General features: G+C 51.7%; 1 protein-coding gene across 2 annotated transcripts; it reads left to right on the forward strand.

The window, feature by feature from the left end:
* Nucleotides 1-299: 299 nt before the first annotated feature.
* BMP4 (bone morphogenetic protein 4) lies at nucleotides 300-3,426 on the forward strand. Of its 2 annotated transcripts, none has more exons than XM_032692170.1 (3): nucleotides 300-417; nucleotides 1,017-1,393; nucleotides 2,400-3,426. In XM_032692170.1, the coding sequence occupies exons 2-3, from the start codon at nucleotides 1,024-1,026 to the stop codon at nucleotides 3,239-3,241; spliced, it is 1,212 nt and encodes a 403-aa protein (XP_032548061.1). In that variant the 5' UTR covers nucleotides 300-417; nucleotides 1,017-1,023; the 3' UTR covers nucleotides 3,242-3,426. The 2 variants fall into 2 exon arrangements, with proteins under 2 accessions (XP_032548061.1, XP_032548060.1); XM_032692169.1 differs by having other exon boundaries at nucleotides 313-413; nucleotides 2,400-3,424.
* The last annotated feature ends 13,421 nt before the right edge of the window (nucleotides 3,427-16,847 follow it).

Consider the following 16,847-nt stretch of genomic DNA (forward strand, 5'->3'; position numbering starts at 1 on the left):
GGGCCGGGGCGGTGCGGGAGGGTCCCGCGGGGATGCACCTGAGCGGGGCGGGGGATGCGCGGGGGTCCCACCGCGCCCGTCCCGCGGCCCCGCCGGGGGGTCCCCGCTCTCCCTCGCGGGCCGCGGGCGCGGGCGCGGGCGGGGCGGTGTCGGGCCGTCCCCCGCGGGGCCGGGCCGGGCCGGGGGCGGGCCGGGGGCGGCGGGCCGGGCCGGGCCGGGCCGGGCTGGCGGCGAGCGCGGCTCCACGTGACTGCGGGGCCGGCAGAAAACCGGGGCCGGCGGCGGCGGCGGCCGCACTGCGCCGGGCGGCGATCGCGGGAGGCGCTCGGCAGCCGCTGCCCCGGGGCTTTCGGCGCGCTGGGTCCGGGCTGGCTCTCCAGAATCATGGACTGTGCTGATATGCCTTGCTTGCTGTCAGTGAGTACAGCCCTCTTCTTCCTCCGCCTCGCTTTTGGTTTTCAGCGCGGGGCTTTTATTTTACCTTTTTTAATTATTATTATTATTATTTTAAAAACTTTTATGTTCTTATCCCGGTTTCCCCCTTCCCGGGATCCGGCGGCGGGATTCGAAGCTGGGGTCCCACATCGCGCCGAGCCGCGCTCCCCTTCGCTTCCCCGCCGGGAGCCGCCGCTGCTTCTCCCGGTCCCGTCCCGTCCCGGCGGGGCTGCGGGGCCGGGATGCACCGGGGACCCGCCTGGGACCCGCCTGCCCGAGGGGACTGCGGGGCCGGGATGCGCCGGAGACCCGCTTCCCGAGGGGCTGCGGGACAGCGGGACCGGGATGCGCCGGGGACCCGCTTCCCGAGGGGGCTGCGGGCAGTCCGGGTCCGGGGGCTGGTCACTGCCCCGGCAGCCGCTCGAACGGGGGCTGCTCCCCATGTCCTTTTGCCAGTTATTATAATTGTTATTACTACTACTTATTATTACTTTTTTAAAGTTTATTCGGAAGAGAGGGGAGGGTTTTGCTTCTCATCCTGACTTTTCTTCTTGTTTGTTGTCGCGTTTTTTGCACCCCAGAGACACCATGATTCCTGGTAACCGAATGCTGATGGTCATCCTACTATGCCAAGTCCTTCTAGGAGGTACTAACCATGCTAGCCTGATCCCCGAGACCGGCAGGAAGAAAGTGGCAGAGCTTCAGGGACAAGCCGGATCCGGACGCCGCTCTGCCCAAAGCCATGAACTCTTGCGGGGTTTCGAAACAACTCTGCTGCAGATGTTTGGGCTGCGAAGGCGGCCTCAGCCCAGCAAGTCAGCCGTCATTCCTAGTTACATGCTGGATCTCTATCGACTCCAGTCTGGAGAAGAGGAGGAAAGCCTCCAGGAAATTAGCCTGCAGTACCCTGAGCGATCGACCAGCCGGGCAAACACCGTGAGGAGTTTCCACCATGAAGGTCAGTGATGGGAGGCGGTAAATTCCCAGCCCCGGTAGCGATCGGGATTTCCTTGCGTTTGGAAGCTCACAAATGCCTTTAGAAGCAGGACGTGCCCGGCCCTAAATTTATGGGAGGAAAACCACCCCCCAGCCTGCCGTGTGTGGGTGACAGGCGTGCTGTGCTGTATTTTTTCCAGCATCCTGTGCTTAACCCGAGCTTGACCATATTTTGAAGTGCTTTTGCTTCTGTTGACAACAGCGAGTTTCCTTCGGTGCCTCTGCCTCGGGGTCACTCCCTGGGCTCGCGTGGATTTAATGGCTCTGGATCGGATGCGGGAGTAAAGCGAGGGCGGGATCTCGCCCCTGGAGTGTTTCTTTTGAACTATCAAAGCGATTGCTGCCTGCTTTTACTCTTTAAAAAAAAAAAAAAAAGAGGAAAAAAAAAGAAAAGAAAAAATCCCCCCAAACCCCGACTCGAATTTAATACTTACAGCTGTGTGTTTATATGGTTTATTCAATAGACCCTTGTAATCTGATCCAAATGTTTCCTAGCGGATGTTTCTTTTCCAAAGTAAATCTGAATTATTAATCCAGCCGCATCATTACTGCGTTGGAATTTGCTTCTCTTTCTCCCCCTGCCCCCTGTAACAAGGCACCTCTGTGCTCCGCGGCGCCGCATCTCGCCGGGGGGATGATTTTGGAGCGACTGGGAGGGGGAAAAGCAAAAGGGGAAGAGCGAAAGGCGGGGGGGGGGGGGAACCTCTCTAAAAGGGGAAGCGAGATGGGAAGGGGTGTCCCGGTCAGGGCGGAGGCGAGCGAGCGGTGCCGGGGCAGGAGCTGCTCCGGGTGCGGCCGGGAGGGATGCGCGGGGGAGCGGAGCGGAGCCGGTGCCGCCGGGCAGGTGAAGCGCGGGGGGTGTGTGTGTGCTGTGGCCGCGCCGGGGGCCGTGGCTGGGTGCCCCAAGGCTGACGTGCTCTCGTTTGCTTGTCTTACCATTTCCCTCCCCCGTCCCTGCTCCCCTCCAGAGCACCTGGAGACCGTCCCGGGTCCCAGCGAGGCGCCCCGGATCCGCTTCGTCTTCAACCTCAGCAGCGTGCCGGAAAACGAGGTGATCTCCTCGGCGGAGCTGCGGCTGTACCGGGAGCAGGTGGAGGAGCCGAGCGCGGCGTGGGAGGGGGGCTTCCACCGGATAAACATTTACGAAGTGATGAAGCCGCTGTCGGAGCGCGCTCAGGCCATTACGCGCCTGCTGGACACGCGTCTGGTGCACCACAACGTGACGCGCTGGGAGACCTTTGATGTGAGCCCGGCTGTGATCCGGTGGACCAAGGACAAGCAGCCGAACCACGGGCTGGTGATCGAGGTGACCCACCTCCACCACGCACAGACTCATCAGGGCAAACACGTCAGGATTAGCCGATCTTTACCTCAAGGGCGCGGGGACTGGGCTCAGCTCAGGCCGCTCCTGGTCACTTTTGGGCACGACGGGCGAGGCCACGCGCTGACCCGCAGAGCCCGGCGGAGCCCCAAGCACCAGCGTTCCCGCAAGAACAAAAAAAACTGCCGCCGCCATGCCCTCTATGTGGATTTCAGCGACGTGGGCTGGAACGACTGGATCGTGGCGCCCCCGGGGTACCAGGCGTTTTACTGCCATGGGGACTGCCCCTTCCCTCTGGCCGACCACCTCAACTCCACGAACCACGCCATCGTGCAGACGCTGGTGAACTCCGTGAACTCCAGCATTCCCAAGGCCTGCTGCGTGCCCACGGAGCTGAGCGCCATCTCCATGCTCTACCTGGATGAGTATGACAAGGTGGTCCTGAAAAACTACCAGGAGATGGTGGTGGAGGGGTGCGGGTGCCGCTGACCCCCTTCCCCGCCGCCCTCTCCTCCCCTTCTCTCTCCCTCCCGTCCCACCCCAGAACTGCTTGCTATAGCTGGACTCTTCTCTAAACTAAACGTTCACCTTATTTATGACTTTATGTGCAAATGTTTTTGACAATAATGATCATATATTTTGACAAAATATATTTATAACTACATATTAAAAGAAAAAAATAAAATGAGTCATTATTTTAAAGGTAAACGCATCTCGTGTCTCGCCTCTCAGGGTGCTGCTGAGGCTGTGCTGGCTGGGAGTGCAGCCGGGAATTTATCTTCTCTCCTTGTCTTTTCCACCCTCCGACCCCTTTTTCCTCCCCCTACTTCTTTTCTACTTGAAGGCTTTGCAAATTTTAGTCTTTCTATTTCTCGCCGAGGTTCCGCGGATCCCCCGGTGCCGGGGCTGTGCCACGTGGGAGATGAGGGTCCCTGGAGATTAAGAGCCGCTGGGAATAGAGCCGACCTTGCTAACCTGGCCCGAGCCTTTGCAAAGCAACCCACCAAAAATGCATTTGAAAAGAAGGTGAAGATTTACCTGAGGGCTTTATGCTAAACCCACTGGGTTTTATACCCTTCCTCCGACTTCAGGATTCCCCAGGTTTTAAAACTATTAACATTTCTCCCCCCACCTCCTCCCCTCCCCACTGGAGATGGGGAAGCTTCAAAGGTTTCCACGGGTCCTTTGAAGATCAAATCACTCCATTACAATGCCAAAAAAAAAAAAAAAAGATATCTGGAGCAGTTAAATATGTGTTAGCTAATAGCTACCTGTGCTGTGTCCTTTCTAAATTGCTTCCGAGCAGGAAGGTGATCAGAGCCAAGCAGGTACAGTTGGATACAGGGACTTGAAAACTCTGGCTCAAATGCATTGGAAGGGCTGTGTTTGCCTTGGAAAATAGGGAGCTGGGCTGGGCTGGGTGGTGTGGGGCTCATGTCCTCAGCCATCATTGGAGTGGGAAGGGGCAGCAGGACGAGGGTGCAGGATACTTTTTTTAATTATTATTATTTATTCTTTTTTTCTTTTCCTTTAATGATTGAAGCTTTCCAACCCTCCGAAAGGGGCAGCTCAGTTGAAACCAATAAAAACTGCAGTGGAAAGCTTGCCAAAAGCCTTGGCTCCCTGAAGAGTGCAGGTGGAGAGAGGAGATGGGAGCTGTGGGGGGAGGCGAGCGTAGCCCTGTGTTTCTCTTGGAAGCAAAAAAAAACCCAGCCCTCAACCTCCTCTGTGCCAGGGAGGCTTTTCCACCCCTCCATCCTAGTGGTGTGCAGGCCAACAGAGTCCCCTTTGCTGCTGGAGAGCCTTTGAATGTCTCTGGGTGCTGGGGGGGGTCCTCAAATCTTTCCAGCAAGCCTCGAAGGAGTGATGGGTGTTGGTCTCCAGGGCCGCCTCGGCCCCCGGAGCTGACACTCCCATTCCTGCTTTTTAGAAGGGAAATGCGTGGCCTGGGGCATCGGCGACCTGCTGCCTCCCCTTTGATGCCTGCATATCAGACATAGCCATGCCAAAGAAAGAATTTCATTTTGAAGTGGCATCAGCTAAAGGCGAGCGCCTTTCAGCTGCCTGACAGGGCAATTACACACATCTCCATCGATAACCCCGGCTGCTGCGGGGTCGCTCCGGGAAAGGGGGTCCCAGGGCCCACCCCCCCGGCAGCCCTGGGTGTGGGGCAGCCACTGCAGGAGGGTGCCTTGGGGGGGGGGGAAATCGCTGTGACTTTATTAAAAGAAAGAGTCTTCTCCCAGATTCTCTTCCTTCTTTGTTGGTACATCCCGGGTTGTCCTGGAGGCCGCGAGGGTGTTGTGGGGCTGAGCAGCATCTGCACCAAATGCCTCTTGGATTTAGGTCATTCTTGCTGGAGGAGCCTCCAACTGCTTTGCTGCGTTCCTGCTGCTTTATGGAGCTGTTTATTTTGGTGCTTCTTCTTGCATTGCGTTTCAGTGATGAAATCAAAGCCTCTGCCCCGTGGAGGCCGCAGGCACTTGCTTTTCCGTAGGTGCTGCTGTTGTCCTGATGCCTGCGTGGCCCTTGGGAGATTTTCCTTTGCTTGGTGAGATCCTACGTGGGGTGTTCTGTTCAGAAACTGTAGGAAAGAAGTTTCTTTAAAAAAAAAAACAAACTGAAATATTGTAACTATGTAAATTTTACAGGAATCTAAACTGTGGCTATAAACCTGCTGACAGTAAAAGTGATCTCTGTGACAAAATACTCATGGATGTATTAAGGAATTTACTCTAAACTTATGCATTTTACACAGAGCACAGGGGCTGAGGGTTTCCCTCCCCGTGTGTGTGTCCCTGTCACATGTGGGTGTCAAACTGTTGCATGGCCTCGTGTGATCCGGGAGGCATTAAGCAAAATTCTCAATCTGCTGAATTGTTTAAAAATAAGAAAATAGAACAAAATTGTAGGGATACTGGAAGTAGCCCCTTTCTAGTTTCCAGCTGACAACCAGTGGTGGTTTTTTTCCCACCACTTAAATTTATGCTGCATTTTACCGGTGTTAATCCAAACTCTCTTCACCATCCTGGCAAGGAGGAGAGGGGTTGCAGGGAGACCCTGGAGTTCCACACAGCATTTCTGGCCATTGTTTTGTGCATTTCTTGCAGCAGTTGTGGGGTTTAATCCTGCGTGCTGGAATTACTGCGATGACCAGTCCTGTTTGCCGAGTGCTCCTTGCCGTAGACGTGCCAGTTTGGTTTCAGCAGAGAAGAGCTGGAGTGGTGGTTTAATCTCAGGCAGCCAGTGTTTATCTTTGCTTAAAAATATAACAAATTTATCTGCTTTCTGAGTGCCATCATCCCCCTGACCGTGGAAGGTATTATTTGCAAATGTTGCTCGTTTCAGAGTGAGCACTTCGTGTCAGCTGGCGCAGAAATCCCTGGAAGGTCTGAGATAAGGGATATCAGTTTAATCCCCCCCTTACTCAGTCCAAGCTGTGAATGGAAGGGGAGCAGGTTGCAGGTGAGTGTGCAGATACTTCCCACCATCTGGTGTCCTCCGGACAGCTGTGCTCAAGGATCAGCATCCCAAGAGGCATGAGCTGGATGGGAGATGCTCTGTGGCTCACTGTGATGGGAATTCATCTCTGTGCCCTCCACAGGAAGGCTGTGGCTTTGGATACCTAAAAAAATACTGTCTGTGACTTATGGATATAGGAAATGAGGAGAATATCTCGGTAGGGTTTACTAATGCCCCATGGATCCAGCTGAATTGATCCCAATAGTGCTGGTGAGGGCCACTGGATGCTGTGCAATGACATTATTGCTGAGCTAAGGTGAGAGTGTGGGGTCAGGTGGCTGGAAAATGGGGTCCCAGGCTCTGCCATGTGTCAGGAGCTCCCCCCAGAGACCTCTGCTTACAACGATCCCATCCCCAACCCCTCCTCTCTTGCCTTGTGTAGGATCCCAAGAGTCTTCTGGCAGGATTTTCTTCTCCCAGGTAAAAACCCACCCCCAAGTCGAAGCTCGCAGCATCACGTAGAGAGAAGCCTGGAGATGCCGTGGCTGAGGAGGCTGCACAGACAGCCAGGCTTTGCTTGTAGCCACAGGGGCCGAGGCTTTGCAAATTAGTTTCTAAAAATGCAAAAGGGTTTGGAAGAGGAGCACCGAGGTTTGCACAGTTGCTATTCTGGGAGGAGCACGAGGCTTTGCTACGGAGCCAGCAGAGGAAGACGGGGGCCCTTCTCTGACTGCAGTGCTTGGACACCTCTGGCAAACTTCTCACTGACCACGATAACAATTAGCACAGTCAGGCTGTGATGGCCTGAAAAATGTTTGAATCTTGGCACTGACAGGGGCTTTGTTCTCCTTATTCTGGGGATTTGTAGCACGATAGCAGGTCTGAAGGTCCTCTGCTGTGCACAGTCCTTATCTGAAGTTAGAGGACCTAAACAGGTAAGAGGAGATATTACTGCCCTCCTAAAGGATCTTGGGTACAGTCATGGAGAGAGAGCAGGCAGAGCTAGAGGAGGTATTTGAGGCCTCAGTACCTGTCTTGTGGTCTAAACAAAAAAGTCTCATCTGGTCTTGAGTCTTACCTTCTGAAGATCCATCTCTTAACCTCAAAGCACTGGTGGACTCCTGTATATTGTAATGACAAGGAAGCTACAAAGTCCAAGTTGTTTTCTAGGCAGGAGTGATAATGACAGGGAGCATCAGAAATGACCCAGACACTAGTTTTCCCTTCATGGATCCTACATTCAACTTTACAAGTGTAAAATAGGATTTTTCGATATGTTATTTTCACCTGGCTTCTTAAAGATGTGCCTCAAACTTACTCCTTAGTTGACAGCAGAGCATCCACCGAGATGCAAGCAGTGAAGGGAAAAATCCATCAGTCCTTTGCACCTTAGCAGAGCCCAAGAAGGAATGAAGCCATGGGGAACTCCAGCTCTCTTGGATCAGCCATGAGTCAGTTATTCAGCTCAGCAGATGAACATGTGCTGGGGCTTGGTTCTGAGTGGTCCATTCAGAATTTGCCCCAAGTCAGAGCTGTTTTTCACACTGTCAGCACTTTTTCATGCACTGCCTCCTGCTTGTGCCTTGATTCTGTATTTTACACGAGAATATCAGGATCCCATTGACCCCTTGTGTTCTCCCAGAACTCTGGTTTGGCTTTGCCAAGAGCTGCTCTGAGCCCATTTGCTGAGCAATGGCAGTGGAGTTCATGGGAGAGCTCCCAGCATCCGTGTCCATGAGAGGCATCGTGGAATCACAGAATACTTTGTGATGGAAGGAACCTTTATGGGGCACAGAGTCCAACCCCCCTGCCATGGGCAGGGACATAAAGTCTCAGAATCCCAGAATGGTTGGAGTTAGAAGGAACTTTAAAGACCATCTCATTCCAACCCCCTGCCATGGGCAGGGACACCTTCCACTATCCCAGGTTGCTCCAAACCCCATCCAACCTGACCTGGAACACTTCCAGGAATGGGTCATCACTCCCAGCCCAACCAAAAGAAATCACCAGTAGGATTTCATCCTAGAAAGGACCTGTGATGAGATGCCCCTTCCAAAACATCGGGGAGAGCCAAGGAAAGCTTTATCCAAACGCTGTGCTTTGGATCTGTCCATAAGCTGCAGGTGTGTTTGCATTTTGAGATGCTCACCTGCCTTTGGGACTCTGTAGCTGGCTGGTTGTATTTACATAATCAATGTTTCTGCCAGTCTTCTTTTCACGCAGGTGCTGGCACAGGGTGTATTTGTAAATGCAGATTTTCCTTTCCACTTTTGGTCTGATTCATCCTTTTCCTGGAGATCACAAATATGCAAATCTAGGGAGACCACACACTTCCCAGAGGAGAAGTTGGCTCCCAGTTCCAGCAGACTCTGGATGGAAAATGTTGAAGTTACTCTATATTCACAGAAGGAAAAAAAAAAAAAAGAGAAAAAAGTCTGTGCTAATTCTCTCCAAAGGTCCACCTATTGCTGTAGGAGAAGGCAGGAGCACCCATCAGCCTCCAGCTATTTACAGGTCAGAGCTTCCAGAGGCAACGTCAGGTCACTGTATTTAATAGGCCAGTGTGGATTTTACCTCAAGAAATTCACAAGATTACTTTATAAATCTTATATTTTTTTTTTCAGATCAGTATAATCCTCTGACAGTGATTTCCACACTTAGTCTATCCCTTCCTTTTGAACCTTTTACTGGTTTTGAAGCCATCACCTAGATGTTCATCCTCCTGCCCCAGAGCTCTTACACTTCTCGACACAGTGAGCCCCTGCTTCCTATTTCCCTCCTCTGCACCAGAGATCACATCTCTTCTGCTCTGATAAATCTCTCACCCTTGTACCCTACCCAAGCTGAAGGGACCTGCAGGTCTTCCTGTGTGGAGGTTGATCCTTAGCTGGTTTGGGACTGGGCAGGAGGTCTTTTCCTTTCCATCCAGCTGTGGAACCATGGAAGGGAAGCTGTTGGGTGGGTTCTGTCAGGAGCAGGACTTTGTGCACTACCTTCAGGGAATTGCCTTTATGGCAGGGATTTCAAGCCCTTCTGAGCTCCTGCAGCCTGGTCTAGGGGAGGGTGTGTCTGCCCACGGCAGGGGGGTGGAACCAGATGTTCCTTAAGGCCCCTTCTAACCCAAACCATTCTGTGATTCTGTGTCTCAGCTCTGCCCATTCCTGATTAGATAATCTCACGCCTGGTGAATGTGTCCTGGTAACATGAATTAATTCCTTCAAACTTGAATGGAGGCTTCTTGTCGCTAAAAACTGAAAGCTTGACTCAGCCTGGAGTCCCACAGGCAAAGAGCAAGTGGTTTTCCACCTGTTCCTTCAGTAATATGAGGTTATGTGTTATGAAGTAATCACCTGATATGGACTGTGCTGGTTTGCATATCAGATTCTGTGGAAGGCAGTGACAGCCTGCATTGCTGTTATTGGCTTTGCTCGTTTTGTCTGTGCTGTAATGTACTGAAATGGGTGAAATCCTTCATGCCAAGACTGGCTAAGAAAGGCTACATTGATTATACACCTCGCTGGGGGAGCCCTGGGCTGGATGTCCAGGTTGAAGAGAGTTTAATAGGGAATTAAATAAATAAAAGCAAACGCTCTGCTTGAATGCCATGCTAAGCAGTTATGTCTAAAGGAGGAGGACTGAGGAGCTTAGTGAAGAGCCACCCATGTCCTTTTTCCCCCATCTTTTGGAGTTTATCTCTTAAAACTCTTTCCATCCTGAGTATGTGTTGACACAACAATACTGTATGTGATATGTATTTTATATATATATATATATTTATATATAAATAAATGTGCTGGTCAAGCGCCAAGTGCTTTGAGTGGTGCAGAGAACTCGTCCTGCTGGTCACTGAGGTGATGGAGCTGGGGTAGAAGCTTATCTCTCTGCTGTAGGTGTCCTCACAGCTGCTGGGCCCTGCACAGCACAGCCAGGGCAGCCACACAGAACCCACCAACCACAACACCACTGTCCACTGCAGCTTTGAGCTGGACTACACCGGTGGATGTGTTGCTTTCAGTCTGAGGGACCTGTGAAGAGACCCTGCAGCCCTCATGGTGGGTAAGAGGTAAGCAAAGGTTGCCCAGAGAAGCTGTGGCTGCTCCGCCCCTGGGAAGTGTCCAAGGCCAGGTTGGACTGGGCTTGGAGAAACCTGGTGTAGTTGAAGGTGTCCCTGCCCATGGCAGGGGGTTGGAATGAGATGGGCTTTAAGGTCCCTTCCAACCCAAACCATTCTGTGTTTCTACAAAAATGCTTCCCAGGGCTGGAAAAAGCTCTTGGGGTGGTAGGGGGGGAATGGCTGAAGCTGTGGGCTGGGTGTAGTGCTGGTGGAAGCAGCACAGCCCCATCGGTGCTTCAACTTCGTGTAGTTGGGTTTTGGGGGTTATGCTCTGGATCTGCTTTGAGGGGAACCCATGCTGATGGATTGGTCCTGGAGGAAAGTTTCTTGCTGTTGGTTTGCATCCAAAGGGAAAAACAGGGCTGTAGGACATGCCCTTATTCCACTGGTGAGATGGGAGTAGGCTCCTGCTTGGATGTCTGGGTAGAAGGGCTCCGATCCCACTGTGCCGCTGTTCCTCGCCACAGAAACCCTTATCCGAGGGCCTTCAAGTTATGAACGTGTCTGGAAGAGGCACTGAGCAAGACATCCTGTGGAACATGCTGATCCTTCCTGCTTCTGCACTTGGAGCACCAGAAACAGGTATTTCTAGGTGTCACTTGAAGGGAGTTAATATATACAGCCTGAGTAGTCGCTATTTATTTTGGTGTTTAAAAGTATTAAAAATAATCACTGCAGTGTTCCTTGAAGGGCAGTTTGTAGAGCTGGACAGCTTCCCAGTAAGAGGCAGTCCCCAAGGATCGTTTGCAAAGATAATATTTTTAATTTGATTAACAACAGTAACACTGAGAGGGACTCACATGTGCCTCAGTGGCAAGACGGAATTTGGGAGCAAAATTTGATGGTACAAGCAGCAAAGTGCAGTGAGAAGAGCTGAGCAGTTCTTCTCTTGGACATGGCAGAAAACAAAGACCTGGGGGCCTTGCTGATCAGAAAACAACTCAAGAGAGCCCAAGTTACAACACCTGAAACGGATGAAGTGAGGATTTTCCCCTAGGGCTGCCAAAGGCAGGGCTAAATACTGAGTTGGTTTCTGATCCCTGCATTCACGGTGGGTTGTTTCAGACCTTACTGGACTGGTATCAGGATTAAACAATCTTAGAGAACAGCCTGGCCTTGTTCTTCCAGGAAAATTGGAGGCTGGAGGGGAATTATGTGTGTATGTGTTGGGGTAAATCCCAATGAGAGGGAAGGGCTGATTGTCTCTGAGTAGAAAAAAAAAATCCAGTTATCACAAGTGAGATCTCAGATGAGACCATTTCAACAGGACTATTCAGGTCGAAAATCTGTCCTTGTTTGAAGGTGACTCCTCTTTGCCAAGGGAAAAGATCCTCAGGACAGCAGAGAGCTGCTGGGCTCTCCTGGGGGTCTCTGCAGCGCTGGGTGCAGGATGTCGAGTGAAAACCACTACCCAAAGTCACTAAGGGAGGACCTACAATCCCAGGTGTCACTGTGGATTTCAAAAGAGAAGCAAACTCAGACAAAATTATTTCTCATCATCAGAATAGGGAGAGAAACGTCCTTTTCTGGATTGATGGGTGGGGGGTGGGACATGGAAAGGGGCATTTTCTGTCACCAGTCAGCCAGAGAGTTTTGGGGGTGGGGGGCCCTGCCACGACTCCCTTGGGTGCTGGAAAGAGCATTATATGGCACTGTTCACAAATTGCTATTCCTGTGGGTTGAATAATGGCTTGTAATGACAATGTGGCTCGTGTGGCCTTGGGGCAGCACAGCCGCTGGATGGGAGAGAGGAGGGCTGGATTTTCTTCCCACCTCCATCTGTGTGGTCCAGGGTGGGTCAGTAAATGGCCTTGTGCCTCAGTTTCCCCCCTTGCAGGCCAGCAATGCACTCATCCTGCTGACAGTCACGGCCATAAATAATATCTCACAAGCAGCTGCTATTTAGAAGATCTTTTATTGCTTCCCGTTAAGCTGATGACTGTTAATGAGGAGAATTAAATTCACCGCCCTGTTGCCATTAGACAAATATGTGCTCCGTCCCCATCCGAAAACCCCATTGTAAATAGCTGTGGGGGAGTGGGATAAACATCGTCCTTCCCAGGGCAGGGCCAGGCAGCAGGAATGAGCAAACACAGGTGTGGAAGATTTGTAAGCTTTAGGGGAGATTGGGGATATTTGGGAACGAAATCTGGTTTTGGTTATAGGAGCATCTTCTGTGGGAAAAAAGTCCCAAACCACCAGCGAAAGACCCCACAGATGGGGCGGTGACGGCTGCCTGCAGCTGGGGCCGTGGCAGCATCCCAACATCCTGGTGACAACCGGGGTGCAGTGGTCCTGACACCGCTCCCACATCCCATCCTTTCGCCACTTGCCATCCCCAGGTCCCTGCTGGGTCCAAAACCCTGAGCAGAAAACCCCTTGTGCGCCGGGTCAGCTCCTCTCGGGTCGGTGTGTTGGGTGTGTAACTGGGGCTGAGCCGCTTGCTTTATGTGACAGCATTTCCTTTCTTGTTTCTCCCCTTCCCCTTTTGAAGGTGAAGGTTTTATGTGGCTGAAATGTGTTAACGCTCCCATAAAAGTGAGGGAAATACAAGCGGACCTTTTCTTTTTTTGGGCGCAGATGTGGTTGGTTTGGGCCTGATCCAGAGGCCACGCGAGTGATGATTAGCAGGGCTGAGGGGAAGGGCTGGGAAGTGTTTTCTGCGGGAAAGTGGAGCACAAAAATGACATCTAGGAGAGCCAACTATGTACCTGTGCTTTGGGGGCCAGTTCCTCCCTTCCCTTATCTCAGCCCCGCGCTGACACTGTGGCAGGAGGGTTGACTCTACTGCAGTTAATTTTTTCAAAGGATCTTTGATACCAAGCTCAGCCCATCCAACAGTTAAGGTTGGATTGCAGGATAGAGAGTTTTCACATCCTAAAAGAGGTCCCCCGATACAGATGCAGAGATGGGACATTTGCCCAGTGTCCTCCCTGATGAACTGAGTTTGTCCCTGTTACTTCGCAGTGCAGAGGACAACAGGATGTTTTGCACGGAGCCCATGGCATCCTGCACACATCCGCTGCTCCTGGTTTCTTATCTTGTCCCGAACAACTCGTTTCAGACTCAGCAAAACCAGGAGCAGGGATGGACTAAGTATTTCCTGACCTTGTTCTTGCATGATGACACAGGACTCCTCCCTTCGTTCCCTGGAAAGGGCACAGCCAGGCAAAGCAGTGCAGGAATCTGACATGAAAATGCTTCTGAATTTTCTTTCATCCCCACCCGGAGGAACCAGCACTTGGTGGACAAATTGGCCATGAAAAGCTGGTGGGACTCCACTATTCCCCATGTTCCCTGGGGCTGGGTGATGCCAGGACCACATTCCCCATCTGCTGGGAGCTCGCGGTGAGAAACATCTCCAAGTGTTGGGGCTTCTGCCCACCTTTGGAGTCCATCATCTCTGTGGCATGCACAGAAGAGGGAGGCCAAGGAGAGGATGTTCCACAGCACTGCTGGTGCACAGGACTCCAAGGAGGCTGACGGCTCCTGACAGCACTCAGCCCAGCCTTGTCCAGCTGGGCAGTGAACCAAGCGCCCTTTGGGCAACCAAAACGATGATCATTATTTCTACAAGTTGGTATGAAGCCAAAATCTATGCTGAGATGAGGCAGCATTACCTGGTGGTTCCCCATTGCAGCTCTGGATGTCCTTTGGCATAGAATAGAATCAAATAATTTCATTTGGAAGGGACCTCCAATGATCATCTGGTCCAACTGCCAGACCACTTCAGGGCTGACCAAAACTTAACAAACATAATTAAGGGCATTGCCCAAATGCTTTTTAAACACTGACAGGCTTGGAGATGTTTCCTCATCTCTGGGAAGAGCTGAGCAGGCTCTGCAACCCCTGAACTCTTGGTGGTTAGAGCACAGATGGGATTTCTTCAGCCTATGGTGGCGTTTTGGAGATTGATTAGGCCTTGAAGCACCATTCCATGGAGTGAATGTGACAGGTGCGTGCCTGGCGTGCTCTCCAGTATTTTCCACACCCTTCTGAAACACGGGAAAAAACATGACAGTAAGAGGCAGACTCACTGAATAACCTTTTCCTTGCACTGAATCCACACAAAGCTCCAGAATTCCCAACAGCAGACAGTTTAGCTGTTGGGATAATTAGGATTATTCATACAGAAACCTGTCTTGCAGGCACTGCCATCCCGATCTTCACAAATCTCCTCCAAAGGAAGAACTCCATTTGCAGGTGCCCCAAATCTGGGGTTTATGATGGCAGAGCAGTGGCTTGGCTTTTGCTGAGGAACTGTCCAATTCAGTTGTTCTGTGTCCATGTGTGTGAGCTGGGTCTCACCTCCAGGACTGTGTGTGTGAAATGTCCCAGCCTTCAAACCATCTGCCCTCCTGACAAGGGAAGTGTTGCCTCATGAGCAAGAAAGAAGTGGATGACCTTGTGTCACCACAATCTCACAAAGCTCCAGTGGTGCCCAAGGCACCAAGCCAAGCTGCCCTGTTTTCACCCTGGACCTGGACACCTCTCCAAAAGCATCAGCAAGGGTGTCTATCCACAGCTCCTGCACCTGCAGATGAAAGACCATGTCTCCTCAGAGCTGGAACAGCTTTGAAAATCCCCACTGTGGCTTCTGGGATCATGTAACACTTTGGCTCAGGTGACCCAAGGAGAGTGTGTCTGGCTGGGAGGAGATTGCTCAGGTCAGTGGTGGGGCTGCTTTCCATGGTGAACACCTGCACATCTTGGCAAAACGGGCCCTGCGGCCTGGCAGAATTTTCTGATGAATATTTTGGCTGGATCCGTGAACTTGTGCGGCTTTTGTGGCATGGAAACTGCCTGTAATTTATGCTGAATGCAGCCCCGTGTGTTGTGTTGACAGTTCCAGAACATTATAACATCATTTAGTCCTTTAGAAACAGTTTCAACCCACAGGGTAATTGCTTAATGATCAGTAGACGAGTCCTGCATTAAGCCCAAAATTAAAGGAAAAATATCCAAAAAGACACTCCCAACCTTTAGCAACCTGAAACTCAAGACCTGTCTCCTATTGCACCGGTGGCTTGAAATTCCAAAAGAAGCAATGGCTCCTGGGGAAACTGCAGCATGAGGTCCCAGCATCCCAACCCAGGTGAGTGTGTGGGCAAGGCTGCCCAGCCTGTGATGAGGTTGGGTGCAAGTTGAGGAAGATGCATTCAGAGAAGAGATTTAGGAGTGAGGAGCCTGGATGGGTTCAGCTGGCTCATTCTCTCTATTCTGTTCCTGTGGAATAGAATATCCATATGGCATTCACCCCACTCCTGTATCCAAAACTGCTCTTAAGTGACTGTAAATCCAAGGAAAATATTGTTAGTGTAGCAGTAGCCTAAGGATGCCCCAGGAAGCCAACAGAGATGCAGCTTTTTCTCTCTGAGCCCTCTTGAATGGCACTTTTTCCCCAAAGGAGGAAGATCCAGTGCTTCAGTGGTGCAAAACCAGTGTAACACCATCGAAGGCAATGGCACTGAAGTGATTTATATCTGCTGAGGAAGTGGCTGAAAATCTTTCCTTTGAATCAACACCTTGTTTAATAAAAGAGACATAGAAGAGAACTCTGTATCGCATGAAGGTCCTCCTGGGGTTTCCATCCCCCAGCATGCAGTGGATGGGGGCATCTCAGCCCATTTGCATGTTAGCAGAGAAACTAGGCAGTTCCTAAGCAAGTTTCCTATGCATCCAAGCAAGGAGAAGTCCCAGGTGCATGGATAACCCCTAGAAATTTCATGGATATGCACCTATTCGGCATGGATAGCTTTATGCTACTTGGGAACTTCTCCTTGCGAGACCTGGTTTCAGTTTTGGGCCCCTCATGACAAGAAGGAACATTGAGGGGCTGGAGCATGTCCAGAGAAGGGAACGGAGCTGGGGAAGGGGCTGGAGCAGCAGGAGGGGCTGAGGGAGCTGGGGGGGCTCAGCCTGGAAAAAAGGAGACTCGGGGGACTTTCTGGCTCTGCAACTCCCTGACAGGAGGGGGGAGCCAGGTGGGGGTCAGGCTCTGCTCCCAGGGAATAAGTGACAAAACAAGAGGAAACGGCCTCAAGTTACACCACGGGAAGTTTAGATTGGGTATTGGGAAACATTTCTTCACAGAAAGCATTGTCCAGCCCTGGCACAGGCTACTCAGGGCAGTGGTGGAGTCACCATCCCTGGAGGGATTTAAAAGCTCTGTAGATGTGGCCCCCTGGGACATGGGTCAGTGGTGGGCTTGGCAGTGCTGGGGGAATGGTTGGACTTGATGATCTTAAAAGCCCTTTCCAACCTAAATGATTCTGTGTCCTCCCCAGAGGACTGAGCCATGCCTAAACTCTCAGCACCCCAATGGGTGTCATCTCCCCTGTGTGCTTTGTTTTCTTGCCCTTCTTGAGGACCAGCTGCAGGTTGGGCTTTTCCTCCAGCATTTTGATCTGTGCTGGTTTTTGTCTGTGCTGCTTTTTATCTGCGCTGGTAGCAGCGATCCCCACCCCGCAGGATTTATTTACACTGAAGGGTAAGTGGGAGGCTGTAATTGGGATGGGA

This window comes from Chiroxiphia lanceolata, chromosome 6 (genome assembly GCF_009829145.1).
Source record: "Chiroxiphia lanceolata isolate bChiLan1 chromosome 6, bChiLan1.pri, whole genome shotgun sequence".
Classification (NCBI taxonomy): Eukaryota; Metazoa; Chordata; class Aves; order Passeriformes; family Pipridae; genus Chiroxiphia; species Chiroxiphia lanceolata.